Source organism: Heloderma suspectum, chromosome 2, assembly GCF_057233095.1.
Source record: "Heloderma suspectum isolate Gila_16-S chromosome 2, 16-S_ref, whole genome shotgun sequence".
Taxonomy (NCBI): Eukaryota; Metazoa; Chordata; class Lepidosauria; order Squamata; family Helodermatidae; genus Heloderma; species Heloderma suspectum.
The window spans coordinates 402,857,378-402,884,910 of NC_139459.1; the positions used below are offsets into that span (position 1 = coordinate 402,857,378).

General features: G+C 48.3%; 1 protein-coding gene across 1 annotated transcript; it reads right to left on the reverse strand.

Annotated features, from left to right (window-relative positions):
• Nucleotides 1-12,890: 12,890 nt before the first annotated feature.
• Nucleotides 12,891-24,522, reverse strand: LOC146356676 (vomeronasal type-2 receptor 26-like). Its single transcript, XM_084832658.1, has 6 exons — nt 24,149-24,522; nt 19,362-19,447; nt 18,358-19,173; nt 16,875-17,105; nt 16,293-16,419; nt 12,891-14,540 (listed from the first exon to the last, which is right to left on the reverse strand). The coding sequence occupies exons 3-6, from the start codon at nt 19,108-19,110 to the stop codon at nt 13,645-13,647; spliced, it is 2,007 nt and encodes a 668-aa protein (XP_084688784.1). The 5' UTR covers nt 19,111-19,173; nt 19,362-19,447; nt 24,149-24,522; the 3' UTR covers nt 12,891-13,644.
• Nucleotides 24,523-27,533: the final 3,011 nt, after the last annotated feature.

Below are 27,533 nucleotides of genomic sequence, written 5' to 3' on the forward strand. Positions count from 1 at the left end.
GCCAATCCTGCTCTATCTTTGGCACAACAGCCTGTGAGATATTGGAGGACTGCTCTCATGTCTCCCCTTCGTCTGCCTAAACATACCCAGCTCTTTTGACCCTTCCTCAGAGGAGTTGGTGTCCAGACAAACATTTGCAGTCTTACTGGGCAGTCCTGGGGGTAGGGGTGGGGGGAGAGAAGTGCTCTCTCCCCTGAGCCACAGCCTGGGTCTGCTCACATGGGTTAAGAAAGAGGAGCAGATGTCCCTTCTGCACACCCACACGACAGCAGATCAAATTGTCCTGTTTTACATTGCCACACTTCTGAAAATGAGCCAGCAGGCTGGGCACTGAATGGAGTGATGATGCACCCCACCCCAGGCAAAACAGCGCAGGGATTTCCCAGTTCCCAGCTCAGAGGGACAGTCCTGGGCCATTTGGGATGAGCAGAGCTGATGAAATTGGTAGCTGGTGGAGCAGCAGCAGCTTCCCTCCAACTCACACACAGTATGACTTACCTGTGAAGCCTGATAGATGGAGGCTTGTCAAGTGGGGATGGCAGAAACATAACTCCTGTGGCATAGATGACCGCGCCAATGAGGAGGTCCCCCGGCCTGTAGTGGTTCAGTGGGGCTGATTCATCCCTTTCCAAAGTCATGGGGCATCTGGCCCGGAGCATCCCGCAGGTGGCCTGGGGCAGCAGCAGCAGCGAGAGCAGCAGCGTTCTTGTTCTCGGTACGCCTGGCGCAGCCTCCATCCCCCAGCCTGCTCCTCTGAGCTAACTGGATGTGGAATTAGAGGGAGGCAAAGTCCTCTTACAAGACGGAGGGGTCAGTGGCTTCCCCCATATAGGTGGAGCCCACGGAGGAGAGGGTTGACATCTGGAGGGGGCAGGAGCTAGTCAGCTCCACACACCCGCACAGCCCTCCTCACCTGACCTCGAGCTCAGCCGAGCTCTCCATGGCCCAGGAGGCCTGTGCAAGACGCTGCTTCATGTTGCTCGGTATTCTGATGTTGACCTCAGCAGACTCAAAGGGGCAATTTGAAAAAAGAGTCCCTTGAGGTTTGGCAGAAAGAAGAATAAACCGCTATGATTTTCATAATTATGTGTGGAGAAACTTGCATCACATCTGCAATTTCACGAACTCTCCATTTGGCTGGAGAAAAAATGTTTGCCACAACTCACAGATGCTGCTCCACACTCTTGACATGGGCCGGGGGGGGTGATAGGTGAGCTTGGCCTGGCCTTCACCTGTGGAAGACCTTCATGTGAACCAGGAGCAAGATCAGGGGTGTTGCTAGGTTCTTCAAAGATCCAGGGCACAGGCCCATAACACACATTTGCATCTCTCTCTCTCTCTCTCTCTCTCTCTCTCTCTCTCTGTCTAAGCGCACCTCTAATGTATATATATATGTGTGTGTGTGTGTGTGTGTGTGTGTGTTTGTGGTTGTGTGGTGTGTGCATGTGGTGTGCTTGTGTGTGTGTAGAGATTACATACATACATACATGCATACATAAGAAGTGTGTAGTCAGACACCCAATTCAGCATATTGGAAAACATCCCTCTTCTGCTCGGACCAATTGGTAGTCAGACCACTTCAGCTCAGCACCAAACCTGAGTCAATGTTTGGAAACATGAGTCTTTATGCTTCCTGTTGACTGACATTGGAAACTAGAAAAAAACTGTACTGTTTCGTCTTGGTCAGAACTAGATGATAATGCCAGGCACAGTAGCCCCCTAGAAGGGGATTGCACCTGCCCAATGTCAGAAAAATAGGTGCAGAGTTTATATTCTGATTTTCTTTTAAAGGGAACTGCCAATAACATTTTTATTGCTCGGAAGAAGTGGATAAAACATTCAGGATTCATTGCCCCGTCAGAGAAGATCGTGTCTGCCAAAGTTCAGAATGAAAGCCACAAGAGTTTTTTGAGGTCTCCAAAAGAGGACATACTTATCTCCCTATTTTCCTTGTTCTGAAAATTACTGACAGCCTAGAGTTGTCCCTAAGTAAGAAACCAGCAAAGTTTCAGAAGGACAGGTGCAGCAGTTCATGTGGAAGGGGAGTTCTTCAATTTGGCAGAGGGAGGGATTTGCTTTCCTTTCCATTCACCCCTTCCCCAATAGTTTTTGGTAAATCTATATGAAAATGCACAGGTCATTAGAGGTGTCCTCCGGGCAAGGAACCTGCAAAGTTTCTGAAGGATACGTGCATGCAAATTTAGGATCCCTCGAATTTATTTACATTTCACCAATGTTAGCAGCAGGGGAACATGGGTGGGAAGGTGCTGTTGCACTCATGTCCTGCTTGTGGGTTTCCCGTGGGCATCTAGCTGGCCACTGTGTGAACAGAATGCTGGACTAGATGGACCTAGGTCTGATGCAGCATGGCTCTTCTTATGTTCTTAAACAGAGAGGGCTGCTGAGCATATGCAGGATGCTTTTCTTTCACCACTGAGCACTTGCACTCTCCTCGTAACAATTCTATTCCCCTCCATGCAAACATCCCTCCTCATCCCACCATCCTCCAGCAACTCTTGATCAAAACAGATGTCTTGTTTTGCCTCTACCTCCTCCTTATGCACAAGCTCTCATTGTATCTTCCTCCCCATAAGTTCATGTGTGCCAAAACCTCACCAGGATTCAGCCAGTGAACCTGTTTTCAAAACTAGGGCTAAGTTATGGAGAACCTCTGAGCATGTACTAAGTGCCTTTCCCTCACCACTGAAGCTAGAGTTCATGCAAAAACAACAAAAACCCACAGATGACAACACATGCATGGGACTGAACTGGAAGGGTAGCCATTCAATGAGATGGAATTGGGTAGGCACTGTATTAAGCCTGAAGTACTATGCTCACAACTCAGGACTTATGTCTGAGTAAACATGCAGAAAATCAAGCTGAAAACATCTCTGCAAAAGTAATTTGGGCTGGAATCCTACGCACAGGTCCCTGCGGGTAAGCCTCATTAAACATGATGGGACTTCGGAGCAGGCGTACATAGGATTGCATGAATCAGCAATATTTATCTCCCTCCACTTAAAAAACAAACCCCAAACTCCTCTTTTTCTTAAAGCTTTCTGTTCAGAGGAACATCGGAAGCTGCCTTGTACTGAGTCAGACCTGGGTCCATCTAGAGCAATATTGTTGACGCTGACTGGCAGCAGCGGCTCTCCAGGGTTTCAGGCTGGATTCTTTCCTCAACCACCTAGAGATACTGGGGATCAAACCTGGGACTTTCTGCATGCCAAGCACGTGCTCTACCACAGAGCTGCAGCCCTTCCTGTTGCTGGATCATGGCAGCGGACAAACAGAACAGCCCCAGGTTTGTTGCTCTGCAACCCCGTGAACCCACTTTTCTCAAAGGCCTGAGTGAGGAGAAGGAGAAAAGCCAACCCTCCTGTCTGTCTGGTTAAAGTCAGAAGTTCACAACTTCTCTTCCCCACCAAAGAGAATGTTCTTTAGGAATTCCCCAAGATATGCTCTGGTGGAATAAAGGAGAAAAATAAAGAACAGGATAGGGGAGGGAAGACGAAAAGAAGAATGGGGAGAGGAAATGCATGCATGGGCCAGGGCTAGAGAGAATTCCCTAAGCCAAGTGCCTCCGTTCAGAGAGGCGGTACTTCAGAGGAGTTTAGGAGTCTGTGGAGGGTTTGTAAAGATTGCACCTACTCCCATTAACTTTACCAGGTGAGGGGGCTGAGGGCTTTTTCAAAACTGTAGAACCTACTTAAAGCCTCAGCAGTTCTTAACATCATTAAGGAGATGTTACTATCAATGATGGCATATTTTCAGGAGGAGGACAAGGGTCAGGCCATTCACATTTTTACACCCTCATTTCCTGAAGGCACGTTATATCCAAACAGTGTGAGTAAAAATGCAATACAATTAATAATAATAATAATAATAGTAATAGTAATAGTAATAATAATAATAATAATAATAATAATAATAATAATAATAATAATATAACAGCAACATGAAGTTAGGTCCACTCAAACTGGCAATGGGAGGGATGTGTCTCTCTAGAGGTTTAATATCTTTGTTCTTTCTTTCTTTCTTTCTTTCTTTCTTTCTTTCTTTCTTTCTTTCTTTCCTTATTGCATTTCTATATACCGCCCAACAGCGGAAGCTCTGTGGGCAGTTCACAGCCATGAGTTACAGGGGTGAGATCATGGACTGCAAGGGCAGGCTCACGCTCAGGGCGAACTGCCAGGTTCCTCAGACCTTTGCCTCTTAAGATTCCCTGGGGGCAGAAGTCGGAGCTGCCCATCGAAGCCAATGGAGATGAAACCCAGGCTTTGGCACAGCTGTGTCTGGGCAGTGGCATGCCTTCCACCCTCCCCAAGGAAGAGGGAGCAACACAGACAGGGCCTCCTGCTCTTTCAAACTCAGGCCTTGTTTGCTGTGCAAAATACGAGTTTTCTGAGTTGGGAGCATCGAAAGTAGATCCTGACTTGGCCACTTTGGCTCCCCTGTGCTCCTGTAGTAAAAATGTAACCTAAAAGCCATTGCATGTGTCTTAAGCAGCACGTAGTATTGTGAGAGCTGCGCATGCCTGGAATGAGTGAGCAGTAACCCTAAGATAAGGTAGCCAAGCAAACTGCTAGCAACCAATCAAAGTGACACGCTGGCTAAGGAATGCAAGCTGAGGTGATAAAACTGTAACGCGGGAGCTGCCCAGGGTCGACTCTGCTTTGAGCATGAGCTCCTCTGTCGAACTGTTTGCAAACAATAAAATTGAGTTGGACCCAGCCTGAGGTTGACTCTCCCCTTTGGGGCAAATTGGACTAGCCTCCAGGGGGTGAAACTAGCAGTTTGTGCAACAATCTTGCGAGCTCAGCAGGAGTTCCCTTGGATCACCCCAGGGTCGAACAACAAGACCGGCGAAGGTGCCTGTGGGGCATGCCGGACTGCCTTTGAGGTCTGCCATGGCACCAGAGAACGGGGGTCGGAACACCTGGGACGTTAAAGGTGTGGACTCCATTGATTGAGTCAACCATGCTGAACAGGTCTATGTGTAAGCCCCTGCTCACGAAGGTTGGAAATAACATACTGGAACATGCCTTTGTAGTTTCATCTGCATGCCCGGTTTCCCTCTTGGGGCGGGACTTGTTAACAAAACTGCAAGCTAAACTTAGGGATGTACAAAAGTCACTTACCGTTTCATGGAATCTTTCGTGAAGGGGGGAGGCGCTCCGTCCCTCCCCCCAGGAATCCTCGATGGCCGGCTCCGCTCCACGGGGATTCCGCGGAGCCGCCGGCCAGCTCCGCCAGCAGCCAGACATCCGGCCGCTGGCTAGCAGGGACACAAATTATGGCTGCCTTTGCTGCCGCCGGTTGCGTCCCTGTATTCAGCTGTGATAGGCTACATAAAGACTTACATAGCCTATCACGTCTGGGTTAAAAAAAAAAAGCATACGCAAATGGCGGTGGCTACAGCTGCCGCCATTTGCGTTCCTTATTTTTGGCCTTCTTAGTCTACGCAAATATTTACATAATGTAGCGTAGTGGGCGCTATTTGCGTTCCCCTTTATTTTCTCCTTCTTAGTCTACATAAATATTTACGTAGACTAAGACGGTGAAAATAAAGGGGAATGCAAATGGCGGTGACCATAGCCGCCGCCATTTGTGTATGCGTTTTTTTTTAAACCCAGACGTGATAGGCTACGTAAGTCTTCACATAGCCTATCACATCTATGTAAAAAAAAAAAAGACAGAAGTGACCAGAGCGCGAATGGCGGAGGTGGCAGCCGGTTGGAAGACCAGCCGCCGCTGCCACCGCTGGAGCCACTGCCATCCGGAACATCCGCCCCAGGTAAGTCTTGTCCCGGGTGGGATCCACAGGGGAAGGGGGGGTGGCAGGCCATTCCACATTGGATTTCGGGGGGCCGAATGCACTGGCATTCGGCCTCACCGAGATCCATGGAGAAATTCTCTGAAATCCCTAGCTAAAATCTTCTTCTGTGATAATCAGATTGTAGTACAGCTGCCAATAAAGCAGGGCTTTATTGATCCTTGAATGTGTGGGCAGACAGGACTTAAACACTCCCCACTCAAGTAAAAAACAACAAAAAACATTAGTTTAAGAGGCATGTTGAGCTTATATTTAAGCAGAATAGAAATAATTTTGCTTTCTATTATGAACACCCATCAACGGTCAGAAGCTTTACTTTGTTGCCTGCCTTAATTAGAAAAACACAGGTAGCTCTACAGAAAGAGGGCGCTCTCGTTTCAAGGGTTCCTGATGAACTGAACAAAACTGAGTTCCAAAAGTTCAAATTCCAGACTTACACCCAAAAATGTGTTTTTGTTGTCAACATTCTAGTAGCTAGAACAAAGGCATCCTAGGCCTCACTTGCTGTTTAGAGAAAACCATCAATGCCACAGCGATAATAGTTGCGCCTTTAAGTGCGTAGTCCACCAATGGACCAAAGAGAGTATAAATTTGAGAAAAGCCTTTTGAGGGGGGAATTGTAAAAAATGTAACCTAAAAGCCATTGTATGTGTCTTAAGCAGCACATAGTATTGTAAGAGCTGCGCATGTCTGGAATGAGTGAGCAGTAACCCTAAGGTAAGGTAGGTAGGCAAACTGCTAGCAAAGAAAGTGACACACTAGCTAACCAATTACGTGGGAAGGTGGTGGGCTCTCCCACACTGGAGGCCCTCAAGACGAGGCTGAACAGCCATTTGTCAGGGATGCTCTGACTTGGATTCCTGCATTGAGCAGGGGGTTGGACTCGATGGCCTTGTAGGCCCCTTCCAACCCTACTATTCTATGATTCTATGAATGCAAGCTGAGGTGATAAAACTGTAGCGCAGGAGTTGCCCAGGGTCGACTCTGCTTTTGAGCGTGAGCTCCTCTGTCGAACTGTTTGCAAACAATAAAATCGAGTTGGACTCAGCCTGAAGTTGACTCTCCTCTTTGGGGCAAATTCGACTAGCCTCCAGGGGGCGAAACTAGCATTTTGTGCAACACTCCTGGGAATTCTCTGACCCCAGCCTGGGTTGTTGGAGGTTGAGGGGGGAATGGGGATCTCTTTGGCCACTGCAGCTGGGCTCTGGGACCCTCCCAAAGGCCTGTCTGTTCCCTTCTGGCTTGTTCAAACTTTTGTGTTACAGAGGTCTTTGGGGAAGAGCAGACTTCCCCAACTGCGGCCCACCAGATGACTTGGACTTCAATTCCCATCAGCCCCAGCCAACATGGCAAGTGGTCAGGGATGCTGAGAGGCTGGGGTAGGTGAGGGTCCATAACATCTTCTGGCTGTGTTGATCTTTTCTGTTGCTGCTTTATTTTGCTTATATTGGGCAGGGGGTTGCTTATAATGTACATATACACACACAGAGAGAGAAAGAGTTAGAGACGAAGAGTTTTCACCTTACATGGGATGCTATGGCCTGAAAAGAGGGTTGGAAAGATTCATGCAGGAGAAGATATCAATGACTTCTAGTCATGATGGCTATTTACTAGCTCCCATTACAAAGGCAATATGCTGGCAAACATGGGTGGGACAGGGCGATTCCATCAAGGGAACCATGGGGAAGGGGCATTGTTGTTGTTCAGTCGTTAAGTTGTGTCTGACTCTTCAAGACCCCATGGACCATGGCACGCCAGGCCTTCCTGTCCTACGCAATCTCCCGGAGTGTGCTCAAGTTCATAATCATTGCATCGGTGATGCTATCTAGCCATCTCATCCTCTGCCGTCCCCTTCTCCTTTGGCCTTCAATCTTTCCCAGCATCAGGGTCTTTTCCAGGGAGTTTTCTCTTCGCATTAGATGGCCAGAATATTTGAGCTTCAGCTTCAGTATCTGTCCTTCCAATGAGCACTCAGGGTTCATTTTCTTTAGGATGGACTGATTTGACTTCCTTGCAGTCCAGGGGACTTGTAAGAGTCTTCCCCAGCACCACAGTTCAAACACATCAATTCCTCGGTGCTCAGCCTTCCTTATAGTCCAGCTCTCACAGCCATACATTACTACTAGGAAAACCATAGCTTTGATTATACAGACCTTGGTCGGCAAGGTGATGTCTCTGCTTCTTACTATGCTGTCTAGATTTGCCATAGCTTTCCTCCCAAGGAGCAAGCGTCTTTTAATTTCATGGCTACAGTCACCGTCTGCAGTGATCTTGGAGCCCAAGAAAATAAAATCTGTCACTGCTTCCATTTCTTCCCCTTCTATATGCCAGGACGTGATGGGGCCAGATGCCATGATCTTCGTTTTTTTAATGTTGCGTTTCAAACCAGCTTTTGCACTCTCCACTTTCACCCTCAACAAGAGGCTCTTTAGATCCTCTACGCTTTCTGCCACTAGGGTGGTATCGTCTGCATATCTGAGGTTGTTGATAATTCTCCCAGCAATCTTAATTCCGACCTCTGATTCATCCAACCTGGTGTTTCTCATGATGTACTCTGCATATAAGTTAAATAAGCAGGGCGACAATATGCAGCCTTGTCGAACTCCTTTCCCAGTTTTGAACCACTCGGTTGTTCCATGTCCGGTTCTTACTGTTGCTTCTTGACCCTCGTACAGGTTTCTCAGGAGACAGATAAGGTGGTCTGGTACTCCCATCTCTTTAAGAATTTGCCACAGTTTGTTGTGATCCACACAATCAAAGGCTTTAGCATAGTCAATGTAGCAGAAATAGATGCTTTTCTGGAATTCTTTTGCTTTCTCCATGATCCAGCGAATGTTGGCCATTTGATCTCTAGTTCCTCTGCTTCTTCGAAACCCAGCCTGTACATCCGGTAGTTCTCAGTTCGTATATTGCTGAGGCCTAGCTTGTAGGATTTTGAGCATCACCTTGCTGGCATGTGAAATGAGCGCAATTGTACAGTAGTTTGAGCACTCTTTGGGGTTGCCCTTCTTTCTTTGGAATTGGAATGTAAACTGACCTTTTCCAGTCTTGTGTCCACTGTTGAGTGCTCCAAATTTGTTGGCATATTGAGTGCAGCACTTTAACAGCATCATCTTTTAGGATTTTAAATAGCTCAGCTGGAATACTGACATCTCCGCTAGCTTTGTTGTTACTAATGCTTCCTAAGGCCCACTTGACTTCACTCTCTAGGATGTCCAGCTCAAGTTCAGTGACCGCACTATCATGGCTATCAGGGACATTCAGATCTTTCCTGTATAGTTCTTCTGTGTATTCTTTCCACCTCTTCTTAATCTCATCTGCTTCTGTTAGGTCCCTGCCTTCTTTGTCCTTTATCATGCCTGTCTTTGCACAAAACGTTCCCTTGATATCTTCAATTTTCTTGAAAAGATCTCTAGTCTTTCCCATTCTGTTGTTTTCCTCGATTTCTTTGCATTGTTCATTTAAGAAGGCCTTCTTGTCTCTCCTTGCTATTCTCTGGAACTCTGCATTCAGTTGGATATATCTTCCCCTTTCTCCCTTGCTTTTCACTTCCCTTCTTTCCTCAGCTACTTGTAAAGCCTCATCAGACAGCCACTTGGCTTTCTTGCATTTCTTTTTCTTTGGGATGGATTGAATTGTTGCTTCCTGAACAACGTTACGGACCTCCATCCAGAGTTCCTCAGGCACTCTGTCTATCAGGTCTAATCCCTGAAATCTATTCCTCACCTCCACTGTATATTCATCAGGGATATGATTTAGGTCATACCAGAGTGGTTTAGTGGTTTTCCCTACGTTCTTCAATTTCAGCCGAAATTTTGCAGCAAGAAGCTCATGAACTGAGCCACAGTCAGCTCCAGGTCTTGTTTTGACTGACTGTATAGAGCTTCTCCATCTTTGGCTGCAAAGGACATAATCAATATGATTTCGATATTGACCGTCTGGTGATGTCCATGTGTAGAGTCACCTCTTGTGCTGTTGGAAAAGTGTTTGCTATGATCAGCGTGTTCTCTTGGCAAAACTCTATTAGCCTTTTTCCTGCTTCATTTTGTACACCAAGGCCATGCTTGCCTGTAATCTTGGTGATTTCTTGACTTCCTACTTTAGCATTCCAATCCCCTATGATGAAAATGACATCTTTTGTTGGTGTTAGTTCTAGAAGGTGTTGTAGGTCTTCATAGAACCGATCAACCTCAGCTTCTTCGGCATCAGTGGTTGGGGCATAGACTTGAATTACTGTGATGTTGAATGGTTTGCCTTGGATTTGTACTGAGATCATTCTATCGTTTTTAAGATTGTACCCCAGTACTGCTTTTCCCACCCTTTTGTTGACTATGAGTGCTACTCCATTTCTTCTAAGGGATTCTTGCCCACAGTAGTAGATATAATGATCACCTGAATTAAATTCGCCCATGCTTGTCCATTTTAGTTCACTGATTCCCAACATGTCAATGTTCAATCTTGCCATCTCCTGTTTGACCACCTCCAGCTTACCTTGTTTCATTGATCTTACATTCCAGGTTCCTAAACAAGATTGTTCTTTACATCATCGGATTTTCTTTTTATCACCAGACACATCCACAGCTGAGTGTCCTTTCTGCTTTGGCCCAGCCACTTCACTCATTCTGGCGCTACTTCAAAATACCCTCTGCTCTTCCCCAGTAGTATATTAGATACCTTCTGACCTGACGGGCTCATCTTCCGGCGTCATCTCTTTTAGCCTTGTAATATGTTTCATGGGGTTTTCTTGGCAAGAATAGTGGAGTGGGTTGCCATTTCCATCTCCAGTGGACCACATTTTGTCAGAACTCTCCACCACGACCTGTCCATCTTGGGTGGCCCTGCAAAGCATAGCTTATGGCTTCACTGAGTTACGCAAGCCCCTTCGCCACAACAAGGCCGTGATCCATGAAGGGGTCACCTTAATGGGCCTCCTCTACCTCCACCTCCACCTCCTCTCTGCCTGTCCCCCCTCCGCCTTGCCCCCCCTTGAGGAGTGGGGAGAGGGAAATGACAGGCGATGGGGAAGGAGTTGTGTTTTGACAGTGTCATTACAAAAAGAACTAAGCCATGTGCTTTTGCAATTTCCATTTTTGCATCCTTGGTACCAAGGGGGACAGACCTGATGGTCATTTGCTTGAAGTGGGATGGGTTTGGAGCAGTGGAATTCAAAGTGGTGATGGTCTAAAGCTGGCAAGTTTCAGTTTCAAAAGGACAAATCATCGTCAGACTGCAATATCACATCTGACCAGTAGATGTGGTGCTAGGGGTTGGACAAAAAGGAGAATGTCACAAAATACTTCAGAAATCCAAATCCAAAGTTTGCACACACCGATAAAAATAACAGACTCCTGGCATATTTGGAAAAAATATGAATCAGATTTATTTAGGGATGTACGAAACTCATTTACCTGTTCGTGGATGTGATTTGCGGTGGGGGGGAGGCACTCTGACCCTTCCCCTGGAATCCTCTATGGGGGGGCAATCTGGTCCTCCCCCCCGGAATCCTTCCCGGCTGGCTCCACTCCATGGCTGCTCTGCAGAGCAGCCAGCCAGGGCCATCCGCACCCGGATTTCCGGCTGCGGACGTGCTGGTGCGGACACAAATGGCGGCCGCTGTAGCAGCCGCCATTTGCATCTAGCCAGGCTGCCATGAAGGCTATGTAAGAATTTACATAGCCTATCACGGCTAACCTCCCCCGCAAAAAAACCCTCCAGCGTTCGCAAATGGGGGCAGCTATGGAGGCCACCATTTGTGTTCCCTATTTTTCGCCGTTCTATCCTACATAAATATTTACGTCAGCTATTACGGCAAAAAAAAGGGGTCTGCAAATAGCGTAGTGGGCACTATTTGCATTCCTTCCCCCCCCCCGCAGTAATAGCCTATATAAATATTTACGTAGGCTAGAACGGCAAGAAAAAAAAGGAACGCAAATAGCGCCCACTACGCTATTTGCAGATCCCTTTTTTTCTCCCTAATAGTCTACATAAATATTTACGTAGACTAAAACAGCGAAAAATAGGGAACACAAATGGCGGCCGCCATAGCCGCCGCCATTTGCATACTCTGGTTTGTTTGTTTTTTTGCTTGGCTTGCCATGATAGGGTAGGTAAATACTTATGTAGCCTATCACAGCAAAGACCAGGACGACAATGGCAGCCGCGGCAGCCAGTTGAAAGACCAGCTGCCTCCACCGCCGCTGGACCCGCCGCCAGAGCTGCTGCCGTCTGGACCATCTGCCCCAGATAAGCCTCGTCCCAGTGGGAATCCGCGGGGGGGCGGGGGGGCAGGCCATTCCACCACAGATTTCGGGAGGCCGAAAGCCAGTGCCTTTGGCCTCACTGAAATCCATGCCGGAATTCTCTGCCATCCCTAGATTTATTATTTGTTTTCATCATGAGATGCTCTTTTGTATTCAGATCAGGCCTCAGGACGATAATGTAGCAGCTGGGGAGAAAGATGCAGCCCAGCAGCCATAGAAACACTTCTCTGGCTGGAATCCGGAGTCACTAGGGATGTTGGAAAATTTCGCCATGGATTCCAGGGAGGCCGGATGCCAGTGCATTCGGCCCCCCGGAATCCATGGCGGAACGAAGCCACCTGCCCCACCACCCCGTGAAATGGGCCCGGAACGGAGCCTACCTTTGTCAGCTGTTCTAGTGCTCCTCGAATGGTGGCCACGTCTGCAGCCGCCATTCGCCTCCTTTCGAAAGGCCATGATAGGCTATGTAAATATATACATAGCCTATTATGGTAAAAGACAGGGACACAAATCGCGGCCGCTATGGCGGCCGCCATTTGCATCCCTGTGCAGCCCAGCTGCCAGATGTCTGGCTGCAGGTGCCCCCAGCTGGCGGCTTTACGCAGTCACTGCGGACCAGAGCCGGCTGGGGAGGATTCCGGGGGAGGGACAGATTGCCCAGCGTGGAGCCAGGTAAGAGTTTCATACATCCCTAAGAGTCCCAGAGAGGTGATGACCTCGTGTCACATATACTGTTCTGCTTTGAAAGCCAGGCCTGGTTTCTAAGATTTATTTATTTCTTCATTTATTTATTTAATGAAATATTTTTATATCACCTTTCAGCCCTAAAAAAAGTCCAAAGGTGTTTGACAATGGTAAAACCTCAAAGCAGGTAAAAGAGAGAGCATTAAAAGCCAGAACAACGCAGTTAAAGAAACAAATAGCAGTTAAAGAAACAAATAGCAGCATTAAAATGGCAAAAAGGTTTTCTCTGGTGATGGCCAAAGTTGGAATGAAGTCCTTTTTGACATGCACAGAATATAGCACAGAAAAATAGTTCAATATTGGGGTGCGTTCTAATTTATCCTGTTTTCAACGTAGGGATGGCAGAGAATTCTTCCACGGACTCCAGGGGGGCCGGATTCTAAGAATCCAAGTCCCATGGAGTCCGTGGTGGAATGGACCACCCCACCCCGCCACCCTGCAAAGTCCGACCTGGCCGGATCCTACCTGACACCACTGGGTCTATCCGCGGCCAGTCCTCGCAAGTGAATGGCGTCCAGCCTAGCGGAAAACATTTGCATCCCTACCCCTTTGGTGATAGGCTACATAAAGCTTTACTTAGCCTATCATGGCAAAGGGAAGGGACGCAAATGGCATCTGTTAGGTAGGATGCCATTCACGGCCAAAGACCGGACCTAGCCGGAAGTCCGACAGCGGCTGGCCCCAGCTGGTGGATCCACAGACTTGCTGCAGAGCGAAGGCAGTCGGGGAGGATTCCGGGGGGGGGAGGACCAGATTGCCCCCCCAGACCCCAGCAGAATTCAGGTAAGGGGGTTTCATGCACCTTTATTTCATCATAAGATGCTCCTTGGTATTCAGATCTGGCCTCAGTACAATAATGTAGCACTTGGGAAGAAAGATGCAGCCCAGCAAGCCAGCACTGGAGGCCAAGATAGAGAAGACCTGCACGGCCACCATGTATTTCCCCTTGGTGCTCAGGTAGGTGGGCACAAAGGATACCCAAATGCTGCAAAAGACCATCATGCTGAAAGTGATCAGCTTGGCTTCATTGAAGGCCCCAGGCAGCCTCCTGGCAAGGAAAGTCACCGTGAAGCAGATGGCAGCCAGGAAGCCCATGTAGCCAAGGGCAGCATAGAACATGGAGACAGACCCTTCGTTGCATTGCAGGATGATCTGTCCAGGCTGCGAGTGCCTGTCAGAGTCCAGGAATGGGGGAGAGATTCCCAGCCAGATGGTGCAGATGACAACTTGGACACCTGAACAGAAAAGGACAATGGAGTTGGCCAAACTCTTCCCCAGCCATCCCCTCACCCAGTTCCCTGGCTTTGTGGCCAGGAAGGCCAGCACCACAGTGATCGTTTTTGCCAACAGTGAAGAGACAGCAACTGAGAAGATGATGCTGAAGGCCATTTGCCGGAGGAGGCAGGTCACTTTCCATGGCTGACCAATTAAGAGGAAGGAGGACAAGAAGGAAAGCAGGAGGGAGATGAGGAGAATGTAGGAGAGGTCCTGGTTGTTGGCTTTGACTACCAGAGTATCAAGGTATTTTATGAAGATTGCTAACACAAAGCCTGTGATTAAGGACAAGAATAGGGCAAAGAAAGCCAGGATGATACCCAACTGTTCTTCATAGGACAGGAAGGTGATATCCTTGGGGATGCATTCATCTCGGTCCTTGTTTGCATGCTGATCATCTGAACACTTGGTGCAATGGTCTGCATCTGGAAAAACAAGAGAAACATCTCCCTTACACCCTTAGCCATCTCTGTTCTTTTACATTCCATCAAATAAATGCAGGGAATGCGGGGTGCCCGAGTGTGTTTTGCACATTTTGTGGATCATCAATGTGGTATATTGGCTGGGAATGACATGATGTCAGAGGCCTGGCCCTCTCCCTGATATCATTTAGGGCACAGAGGGCAGGCTAGGAAGGCGCGCAACTAAATTGAGTCCCCCACTTCTGCTGTAACCAAGGAGCTCCTCCTTTTGAGGGAAATTCCATGACAATGGCCCACGATGACTAGGATCCTGGTGACTCCCCTGGAAGGGGACAGCCATTTGGGGAAACAGCTTGCCTGTCTTCCCCACCCCCCTCCCACAGCTTATAAAAAGAATAGAGTGGAGTTTGATTGACTCAGAGGAGGAGACACAAGGCTGGTTTGCACAGCACGATAAGCCAGAGTTAGACAAACAGTGCTGACAACCAACCGCAGGTAGTTGGGTCATGCTAACGGGGTCACAGGAAGCTGAACGTGGGATCTGCAAGCATTTTACAGTGCTAGATTTGGGAACAGTGGACTACAGCTCCCATCACCACATCCAGAATTGTTTACACTGTGCCTCCACCTGTGCTCAGCCTATGCTCAACCAGGATCATCCTGTGAAGCTGCTTGCTGGGAGAGGTAGGACCGATAAAAGGAAGGGCTCCTTCACACAACGCAGAGTTGAACAATGGAATTCACTTCCGCAAGATGTTGTGATGGCCACCAGTTTGGATGGCTTTAAAAGGGGATTGGACAAATTCCTGGAGGAAAGGCAATCAAACATTACTAGTCCTGACAGCTATGTGCTAACTCCAGTATCAGAGGCAGTAAGCCTATGTACGCCATTGATGGGGAACATGGATGGGAGGGTGTTAGTGTATGTCCTGCTTGTGGGTTTCCCATTGATGTATTTCATGGGCCATTGTCTGAATACAGTGCAGGACTAGATGGGCCTTTGATCTGACCCAGCATGGCTCTTCTTATATTCCTAAATGCATTTGTGAACAAACTGAAATGTTACAAAATGCCACCAAGCCTCCACTGACCACCTTCCAAAGCAAAGCAAACCTTGGTAAACACTCCACCCCTGCAATTTCTGATGTCCGAATCAGCCCACCATCAGTAACCACAGATGTGGACAAAACACGCTCGAGTGGTGGGTTAGGAACAGCCTTTACTGGAGATACAACAAACTGACTTCTCAAGGTAAGTTGGCTGTGGTCAGCCCCATGGTCAGCATCACTTGGAGGAGGAAGGAGGAAGAAGAAAGGAAAGTAGAGGGAGGAGACAAGGAAAAGGCAGGGCAACCTTTTAGATATCCCCTCCCACCTTATTCAGGTATATATCAACCCTTCAACTTCAGGTTAAGTGACTCATGGCCCAAGTCCCTCCAACAATTTCTCACTGCTCAGAGAAGTCGGTATTAACGTCACAATATTAACCATGGAGGATTTGCACCCAATGTCAAGTGCAGGAGACAGATTCAGGCTGGGGGTGTTGATCCTTGCCCCATCTTCTGCCTCCCCCCACCCCACCCCTCAGTCCATTCTCCGAGGTTATTTTTCATGAGTAGTTTTGTGAAATAAATTGTGGCTATTGCAATAAAGGATCCAAGTGCAGAAAAGCCTTTAAGAAAAGCTTCAGTGAACACGTCTGGATGGATCTTTACCCTCCCTTACTAGGGCTGCTTTTTCCTGTGGACTCACCCACCTTCCTGGGTGGAGATGGTCCCTTCCGCGCAGGGAGGACAGTCATAGCAGCAAACCGGCCTTCCTTCCTGAACCACCTTGATGGATCCAGGGCGACAGCTTTCCATGCACCTGGAATGAGGCAAGGGCTATGCACAGAACAAGGACCATCAAGGAAAATGTGTTGGGGTCAATTTAGCTACAGAAATGACAGACACAGTTCAAAGGGCCCAACAGGGACTCCAGGAGTGAGCATGAAGCCCGTAACTAAGCCTGAGCACACGCAGCTTCCCAGTTTCCTCTCTTGTTTCCTTTGTGTCGAATCTTAAGGGACATGTCCTCTTATGGTCCATACAGTGCTGTATAGACTTTTGGTGCTATTCAAAAGGAGAGATAAGTCCCAAGTAAGCTGCAGCCTGTGTTTGAAGGGCATCCTTCTGGCCACAGCTTGGAAACAGAGCTGGGAAAACGATCCCCTCTCTCTGAGATCTTGAAAAACTGCCACTACTTGGAACTTCCAGGTTCACTGGGAACCTGCTAGATTTAGCAGAGGTTAAGAGATGGTAAATAATTACCATGCAATGAAAGGAATTGTTTCCCTCACCTTGTTGAACCATTGGGGCCACACAATGGCATCCTGATCAATGGTGAACTTGAGGCCTGCTGGGGATCCCCGTCTTTCCATACTCCCAAATTTCACTTTAACCACAGACTTATTGGGGAACTTCACCCAGTTCACGATGTCAAAGGCGGCTGCCGGGTCTGCATTCTCAGCCAAATACACTCTGCCCATGGAATCATTGTAGAACTGGGGGTTTCTCAGGAATTGGTGAAGCTAGAATGGCAGAGAAAACACCAGAATGGTGAAACGAGAAACCACACTCGATTTCTTAGTTCTACTCATTACATGCTTGAATCTTCTATGGCTCAGGAGTGGTTCCAGACCCAAGTGGATGGGGGTGTCTCTTCACATTCTCACGGGCCTCATCTCATCCCTGAATGCCCTTTCTCTGCTGAAGCAGTTTAGGGAGCTAAACCCTTCCCATGAACTATGATCATCACCTGAGGCCCCAATCCATGTGCCTCCTCTGAGGGAGATATGGAGGATGGCAACAAGGCAAGGGGACTTTTTGGTGGTGGTCCATCGGTTATGGAAGAAGCCTCCCAGGAGTTTATCCAGAGCCCACAATGTCATCCCTTTGGCTCCAGGCTAAGACTTTCCTTTACTCCCAGGCATTTGACAGCATATGATAAGAAACCAGGCCTGGGATTTCTGTTGTTGATTGTTTTTTCCATTGTTTTATGTAAAAAGTTTCTATATTATGTTTTCTATTTTATTTTAAGGTTTTAATCTTTTGTAAACCACCCAGACAGGTTTGGCCATTGGGAAGTCTAGAGATGTAATAAATAACGCTAGTATAGGTGTATAACTCAGTTCAGCAATCTGGATTCATTACATTGGCAAAGGGAGGCCGACCTTTCTTGATGGGGCACATTCTCAGCCAGTTGAAAGGCAGCAAGTTGTCAGGTAGGGAATGAAGGCCGAGGTCCTACACACACAAACCTGTGTACACACACACAAACAAATTCCCCGCGGGGGGGCGCAGAGAATTTCTCCCCGAAACTTCTTCGGGGGGCCGAACACGTTGGCGCTCGGCCCCCCGAAGTTTCGGGGAGAAATTCTCCGCCATCCCTAGGTAATTTTAATTCAACATAATGGGGGAATGTACAGCTTAGCACTGTTGTAAAAGTCACCAGACAAAATAGAAATGTACGTTTCTCTCAAATGCCATCAGTCCATGAACCATTCCTTTGTATCCAGACACCATTTCAGATGGCAGCACTACACCCATGACATTCACACAGACAAAGGGAAGGAGGGAGGGGCAACAGTGGACCCAGTAGGTGTCAAACTGGCAGCCCAGTCAAGGAGGCAGGAAGGAGCAGCAGCACGGCTGACTCCAGTGGTGGAGCACGGGGAACGGGCCAGGGCAGAGACGGAGGGGCTGCGCCCATGTTGGGATTGTGGCCAGATGGGCAGAGTCCTCAGGGGCCGGTGTCACAAGGCTGGATGGGAAAAGGAATACCTGCCATGGCTGCAGCCTTTGGACATCCAGCCTGTCTCCATCTTCCACTACCATCCTCTTGGATCTGGACAAATAGGCAGCATCCAAGGCATGTGCCACACCCTGGACAGTACTGTAAACGATGTAGCTGTTGAGAGACAGGGTTCTCTCCATGACCTCTTCAGGAAGGGTCTCCAGTTTCTCATTCTCTCTGCATCTTGGCCAGCCTTTCACAGACAATGTATGCTTCGAATAGGCACAATTAAATGCTTTCTTCACAAACTGTTTGATAATAAAGCAAAACTGTGAAAAACCGTCATATTTTGACCTTTTATTTTGCTGGAGAGTGAAGGAAAATAGACCAAGGATAAGTTGGAGAGAAGGCCAACTAGATGACAACTCCAAGGCGAAGTCCCACAAAGCTGTTGTGACCCAGACTTTCCCTACAATGGGTTTCATCAATATTTCAACATACCGTTGCATAACGTTTAGTCCAGTAGAGAAGTATCTAGTCTCTGCACAATAAACAAAGATGTTGAGTTGTCTCCAGTGGTGGAATGAAGCCTGAGGGAAGTCCACTTCATTTGTATTCAGTCCTGAGATGCTTTGTGAGAAAGCAACACAAACACCGTTCCTGATGAGCTCGGGGGTCAAGGCCCTCATGCACGTCTCTCCATTGTCAGTGTCTGGAGGAACGAGGCCGATCAACGTCCATCTGAAATGCAGGAGCAGTTTGACAACCCCTGGGTACTGGGCTCCTTCTTTGGGGACCATCCGGTAGAAGAAAGGGAATTCAGTTTTGTCACCCACAACATGGGAAACAAAAGCATAACTGGCCTGGCAAAGAAGGAAGAGATGGGTGATTTGTTTTGCTTCACAACCACATTTCAATTAGGGATGGGGGAGAATTTCTCCCCGAAACTTTGGGGGGCCAAGCACCAACGCATTCGGCCCCCCGAAATCAGCGGTGAAATTCTCCGCCACCCCCCGCCACCCCCCCACCACCACCCTGAGATGGGACTTACCTTTCACGAATGTCCGTCCCGGCGGTGGGTCCTGGCGGTGGTTCGTCGGGTCTTCGTCAGGGGTGGGGGTGGCAGCCGGTCGTTCGCTGCCATTACAAGGAAAGTTAAAAAAAAAAACACCCCCGTGATAGGCTACGTAATGATTAATGTGGCCTATCATGGCTAGATTTGCAAAGTCAGCCGTGATAGGCTACCTTAATTGTCACGTAGCCTATCACGGTGACTTTGAAAAGAAAAAAAGCACGTACGCTCCCTATGGGGGCCGCCATTTGCGTACGCTTTCTTTTTTTCAAAGTCACCCGTGATAGGCTACGAGACGATTAACGTAGCCTATCACGGCTGACTTTGCAAACCTAGCCATGATAGGCTACGTTAATCGTTACGTAGCCTATCACGGGGGTGGGGATTTTTTTGTGTTTTTTTTCGCAGCCGGGTAGACGGGGCGCTTCTACCCGGCCTGACTTTCGCCGGCGAGGGATGGGGCGCCTCCCGCCCAGCCTGAATTTCGGCCAGGCGAGGCGGGAAGCCTCCCCCCCTCACATGAACTTCGGGGGGAGAAGCGAAGCACCTCCCCCCCACCGCGAAAAAAGCTGCAGGACAAGGTAAGTTCCTTTTGTACATCCCTAATTTCAATTCTTCATTGGATACTTCTGAAAGCTGGTCAGATGACACCAATTAACTGGAAATCTTTGTGCCATCTTTCATACCAGTGGAACAAATAGTCAGAATTTTATGATGAATAAAACATTCAGGCATGATGACTGAACAGTGAAAAATGAAGATGCCCGAAGCTACAGGGCATCTCCTGAGTGTCCATAGGAGAAGCAAGTCCCTACAGCTTGTCCCACTTTCCCAGCAGTTTTTAATGTGGCCAAGAACCGGAACCTGGAATAGGAACATGCTTGATTTTCAGGGATGACTGGCAGCTGCAAAGTAGTCCCCTCCCCCGCTCTTTTCTCCAGCTGCCTCCTTTTCTCAGTTAAAAGCATGAATAAGGAGCAAACCACACATGGCAGGTAACATGATGTTAATTACATGATTTTCCCTTGAATGCATGAGTTTTCTTTCACAAATCCTTACATAAATAATACATAAATCCTCGAACTTACATAAATAATTTCATAATTTTTGCTGAAAAATCCTTTTTGCGCGCCCTTGGTCTCTGTAAAATTAAAGCCCTTCACAGCGATTCCCCACTTAACTTCCGGTCACCTGACCTCACCTGACCTCACCTGACCGGACCTGACCGGACCTCACCTGACCTCCACAGAAAATAAACAGATAAGATGGAGGATTTCTATGTACGACTCAGCCCCAGTGAAAGAAAGCCTCTGGAAAATGCCTCATAAAAAGGGTAAAGCCGTTCGCGTTCTTCGTCCTCCATTTCCGATTTATGGATTTTTCCTTAATTATTTTCATAAAATCTGCCATTTGGCAGACAAAAAAAAGGGGTCCATGTAAGCTCCAGTCCGGGTCAACCGGGCCACCCTGTTCTGAGGAGGATTCCGCGGACAGGATTTGTCAGAATTCGATCCCATTTAAAATTCGGGTGGAATTCTCTGACATCCCTAGCAGGGAGGGAGGCTTGTGGTATTGGCAAGATTCAGTCATTAGACATATAGACAGCTGGGTCTATGATGGTGTGAAGATCGCAGAGTGAATTTTTAAATTGTGCATGTTGTACTTCTAATGTTTTAACCTTTGTAAACTGCCCAGAGAGCTTTGGCTGTGGGGCGGAATACAAATGTAACAATTAATGATGATGATGATGATGATGATGCCTGGTGTGAAGGTTGTGGACATCATGCACCATCTAGGTAGCATAGCCAGGGAGGAGTCAGTGGCTGTGGTCCATGTTGGTACCAACGATGTGGGGAAATGTAGTCATGACGTCCTGGAAGCCAAATCTAGGTTGCTAGGTAGGAGGCTGGAATCCAGGACCACCAAGGTGGCTTTCTCAGAAATGCTACCTGTTCCACGCACAGGGCCAGCAAGAGAGGCAAAGCCGAGGAGTCTCAAAGTGAGGATGAGACGGTGGTGGAGCGAGGAGGGGTTCAGATTTGTTAGGCACTGGGGAATGTTTTGGGACAAGCTGGGTAAGGCTATCAATGGCTACTAATCCTGATGGCTGCATGCTACCTCCAGTACCAGAGGCAGTGAGTCCGTGTACACCCGTTGCTAGGGAAGATGGGCAGGAGGGTGCTGTGCACTCATGTCTTCCTTGGGGCTTCCTCATGGGCAGCTTGTTGGCCACTATGTGAATAGGATGCTGGACTAGATGGACCCTGGGTCGGATACAGCAGGGCTCTTCTTATGTTCATATGTCCCTTCCTGCTCTTCCTGAAGTAAATTGCTCTGCATCTCTTCTGAGATTTCTGTCCTAAGTTGTCTGTGGTGGGCTACATTCCAAAGTCACTGTGTCATAATAACAACACAACAGCAAGTAGAAGATGAAGGCGAGGGAGAAGAAGAAGAAGAAGAAGAAGAAGAAGAAGAAGAAGAAGAAGAAGAAGAAGAATTCATCTACATTGCCCCCGAGGGAGGTTAATTTTACTGCAGCTCTGCAATTCTTAGCTTTTATCTTGTGCTTTAAGGTACTGAAAGCACATCATATCTTCAATGCTATTTTTAGTTAGTTCAAGAATTCCAAGACCCTTACTGGGCATATAATGTCTTGTGTGTTGTTAAAAGCTGAGGTGGTGTGACAACAACCCTGGAATGTAGCCCACTGTTATTATCTCAACCTGCAAATCCAGGGAAGTCCCTCCACCACCTCTCGCAAACACATGCAGCAGCAGAAGCACCTCACCTGCAACTACAGGCAGAAGCAAAAAATCCCACATCCTCCCATTTTTTACTGTTGAAAATGGTTATATCTACACATTCCAACACAAACATGTAACATGCCCTAAGACTGGCCAGAGGGCTGAAGAGCCGCCAATGTAATGCCAATTTTGTTTGTTCGTTTGTTTGTTTGAAGGAATCCAGGGGGAATCCAGGAAATGGCAAGCCGGTTAGCTTAATGTGCATTGTGGGTAGGGATGTCAGAGAATTTCACCACGAATCTTGGGGAGGCCAAATGCCAGCGCATTCAGCCCCCCGAAATCTGTGGCGGAACGGTCTGCCCCCCCTCCCCCCCTCAGGATGGGACTCCGGTGGCAGTTTGGTAGCGGCGGCTGCGGTGGCCGGTCTTCCGACTGGCTGCTGCCGCCGCCATTTCAAGTAAAACAAACAAACAAACCAACAAAAAAACATGATAGGCTACATAAAGATTTATGTAGCCTATCATGGCTAGATTTTTAAAAAACACCGTGATAGGCTACATAAATGTTTACGTAGCCTATCACAGCTGATTTAAAAGAAAAAAAACCCACGCGTACGCAAATGGCGGCACCCATGGGGCGCCGCCATTTGCGTTCCTTATTTTGGCACGTCTTAGTCTACATAAACATTTACATAGACTAAGAAGGCGAAAATAAGGGGAACGCAAATAGCATAGCGTCTACGCTATTTGTGTTCCCCTTATTTTCGCCATCTTAGTCTACGCAAATGTTTACGTAGACTAAGACGTGCCAAAATAAGGAACGCAAATGGTGGTGCCCATGGGTGCCGCCATTTGCATACACACTTTTTTTATGTAGGGTGGTTAAAAGAAAAAAAAAAGATCACGAAGAGCTCCAAAAGGAGCTCTCCAAACTGGGAGACAATGCATTAAAATGGCAAATGCAATTTAATTTAAGTATAAAGTTGTGCATGCATATTGGTTAGAAAATCCTCACTTCACATATATGCTGATAAGATCTGAGACGGTGGTGCAGAGCTCGGTGAAAATGTTGCTCAAAGGAACAGAAAGCAGAGAGTAGGAATAAGTGTGGGAAAAGGCGAAGTCCATGTTGGGGATGACTAGGTAACGAATCCTAGAAGTTCATACTTGGAAGGTACCTTGGAGGCCATCTAGCTAAGCCCCCTGCTCAGTGCAGGATCTGCAGTGTAGGACGCAACAACAGCATCCCTGAGAGGTGGCCAACTCTGCTGAAACCCCTCCAAGGAGAGACACCCGCCTGTTCCACTGCTCAACAGCTTGTTTCATGATGAAGCTTCTCCTAAGGCAGACTTCCCGCATCCGGTGTCCCCAGCTGTTTTGGACTTCATCTCCCACCATCCCCAGCTGGCACGGAAAATGGTAGGAATGCTGAGAGTTGTAATCCAAAGGGCCTAGAGGGCAGCAGGTTGCTACGTTACTTTCTCCTAACGTTTGGCCCAATTCTGCTTCCTGCGACTGCCAACCTTTGGTTCTAGTCTTCCCCGTGAAAGCAACAGAGTCCAATCCTGCTCCATCTTCAGCACAGAAGCCTGTGAGATATTTGAGGACTGCTCTCATATCTCCCCTTTGTCTGCCTAAACATACCCAGCTCTTTTGACCCTTCCTCAGAGGAGTTGGTGTCCAGACAAACATTTGCAGTCTTACTGAGCAGTCCTGGGGGGTGGGGGGGGGAGAAGTGCTTTCCCCACTGAGCCACAGCCTGGGTCTGCTCACATGGGTTAGGAAGGAGGAGCAGGTTTTCCTTCTGCACACCCAGACGTCAGCAGATCAAATTGCCCTGTATTATGTTGCCACACTGCTAAAAATGAGCCAGCAGGCTGGGCACAAAATGGGGTGATGATGCAACCCCCCTAAGGCAAACCAGGGCAGGGATTTCCCATTTCCCAGCTCAGAGGGACAGTCCTGGGCCATTTGGGATAAGCGGAGCTCATGAAATTAGTAGGAGTGCACGAAATCCACTTACCTGGTCTCGCAGCTTTTCACGGTGGGGGGGAGGCGCTTCGCTGCTCTCTCCCCAAAGTTCAGGCCGGGGGGGGAGGCTTCCCGCCTCGCCCGGCCGAAATTCAGGCCGGGGGGGAGGCTTCCCGCCTCGCCTGGCCGAAATTCAGGCCGGGGAGGAGGCTTCCCGCCTCGCCCGGCTGAAATTCAGGCCGGGGAGGAGGCGCCTCGCCTCGCCCGGCCGCGAAATAAAAAGTTAAAAATTGCAAATTGCCCTTATTTTCGCCATAGTCTACGTAAATCTTTACGGAGACTACAGCGACCAAATAAGGAATGCGAATGGCGGCTCCCTATGGGCGCTGCCATTAGCCGTACGCACTTTTTTTTTTTTTTAAAGTCACCCGTGATAGGTTACGTGACGATTTACATAGCCTATCACGGCTGACTTTGCAAATCTAGCCGTGATAGGCTACGTTAATCGTCACGTAGCCTATCACGGGGGCGTTTTTTTTTTTTAACTTTTATTGGAATGGCGGCGGCGGCAGCCGGTCGAAAGACTGGCTGCCGCCCCCACGCCTGACGAAGACCCGACGAACCACCACCGGGATCCGCCGCCGGGAGGGACATTCGGGAAAGGTAAGTCCCGTCCTGGGGGGGGGTGCGGGGGGCGGGGGGGTGCAGAGAATTTCTCCCCAAAACGTCTTATGGGGCCAAACACGTTGGCGCTTGGACCCCCGAAGTTTTGGGGAGAAATTCTCCGCCATCCCTAGAAATTAGTAGCTGGTGGAGCATCAGCAACTCCCCTCCAACTCGCACACAGAATGACTTACCATTGAATCTTGGTAGATGGGGGCTTGTTGAATTTGGACAGTAGAAAGGAAACTCCTGTGGCATAGATGACAGCACCAACGAGGAGGTCCCCCGGCCTGTAGTGGTTCAGCGGGGCCGATTCATCCCTTTCCAAAGTCAAGGGGCATCTGGCCCGGAGCATCCCGCAGGTGGCCTGGGGCAGCAGCAGAAGCGAGAGCAGCAGCGTTCTTGTTCTGGGTACGCCTGGCACAGCCTCCATCCTCCTCACAGCTCCTCTGAGCTAACTGGATGTGGAATGCGAGGAAGGCAAAGTCCTCTTGCAAGCCGGAGGGGTCAGTGGCTTTTCCTGCACAGATGGGGCCAGGCAAGCAAGAGTTCACATCTGGGCGGGTTGAGAGCAAATCCACTCCACACAGCCGCAGAGCCCTCCTCACCTGACCTCAAGCTCAGCCAAGCTCTCCGTGGCCCAGGAGGCCTGTGCAAGACGCCGCTTCATGTTGCTCAGTATTCTGATGTTTACCTCAGCGGACTCGAAGGGGCGATTTGAAAAAAGAGTCCCTTGAGGTTTGGCAGAAAGAAGAATAAACCAGTATGATTTTAACAATTATATGTGGAGGAAGTTGCATCACCTCTGCAATTTCCTGAACTCTCCATTCGGCTGGAGAAATTTTTTTCCCACAACTCACAGATGCCGCTCGACACGCTTGACTTGGGCCGGTGGGGGGGGGGACAGGTGAGCTTGGCCTGGCCTTTACCTGTGGAACACCTTCATGTGCACCAGGATAAAGATCAGGGGTGTTGCTAGATTCTTCAGTGATCCGGGGCACAGGCCCAAAACATACATTTGCATATCTATCTATCTATCTATCTATCTATCTATCTATCTATCTATCATCTATCTATCTACCTATATATGTCTAAGCGCACCTCTAAAGTATATATATGTGTATATATATATATATATATATATATATGCATATATATATATATACACACACACACACACACACACACGTGTGTGTGTGTGTGTGTTTGAGTGGTGTGTGCATGTGGTGTGGTTGTGTGTGTGTAGAGATTACATGCATACATACATGCATACATAAGAAGTGTGTGGTCAGACACCCAATTCAGCGTATTGTAAAGCATCTTGCTTCTGCTCGGGCCAAATGGTGTCACACCACTTTAGCGCAGCACCAAACCTGTGTCAATGTTTGGAAAAATGAGGCTTTATGCTACCTGTTGACTGACATTGGAAACTAGAAAAAAAAAACCTGTACCTTTTCCTCTTGATCAGAACTGGATGATAATTCCCGGCACAGTAGCCCCTGAGAAGGGGATTACACCTGCCCAACGTCTGAAAAATAGGTGCAGAGTTTATATTTTGATTTCCTTTTATAGCGAACTGCCAATAACATTTTTATTACTTGGAAGAAGTGGATAAAGAAGTCAGGATTCATTGCCCCATCAGAGAAGATCGTGTCTGCCAAAGTTCAGAATGAAAGCTACAAGGGTTTTTGAGGTCTCCAAAAGAGGACATACTTATCTCCCTATTATCCTTGTGGACCACTGTTCTGAAAATTACCGACAGCCTAGAGTTGTCCCTAAGCAAGAAACCAGCAAAGTTTCAGAAGGACAGGTGCAGCAGTTCATGTGGAAGGGGAATTCTCCAATTTGGTGGAAGGAGTGATTTGGTTTCCGTTCCATTCATCTCTTCCTAGTGATGTTAGAGAATTCTGCCATAGATCCCAGGGGGGCCAAATTCCAGTGAATTCAGTGACCAGACTGCAAATGGCGGCGGTGGCAGCCTGTCGGAAGACCAGCCGCTGCCGCCGCCGCCGCCGCCACCACCGAAGCCACTGCTGGAGCTGACACCGTACGAAACGTCCACCCCAGTTAAGTTTCGTCCCCGGGGGGGATCCACGGGGGTGGGGTGGTGGCAGGCCGTTCCGCCATGGATTTTGGGGGGCTGAATGCACTGGCATTCGGCCTCACCAAGATCCGTGGCGGAATTCTCTGACATCCCTAGTCTCAGGGCAGGGGAAAAAATATTTACGAAATATATCATTTCTTAAAGAAGTTATGCAGACTCAAGGAGATGGCTGGGCACCGGAATTATGGCGGTCAGTACGGATTTATCTTCATTATTTTCAAAGCAGGAAAAAAAAGAGGAGAATTCTGGGGGCTTGTGAATGATGGTGCAGAGTACTGGCCTCAAACTGCGGAAGTCAAGCAGCACGGAGGGTACACAATTTGTACCTCCCTACATGGGATGATATGGCTTGAAAAGTGTGTTGGAAAAATTCATGCAGGAAATGAAGATCTCAATGACTAGAGATCACTAGTCATGACGGCTATTTATTACCTCCAGTTATAAAGGCAGGAGAGGGCAATTCCATCAAGGGAACCATGGGGAAGGGCATTAGGGAAGAATAATTGGGTTTCACCATAATGGGCCTCCTCTACCTCCTCCCTGCCTGTTCCCCCTCCCCCCTCCCCCTCCCCCCCTTGAGGACTGGGGAGATGGAAATGGCAGGGGAGGGGGAGGGAGTTGTCTTTTGACAGTGTCATGACAACAAGGACTAAGCCATGTACTTTTGCAA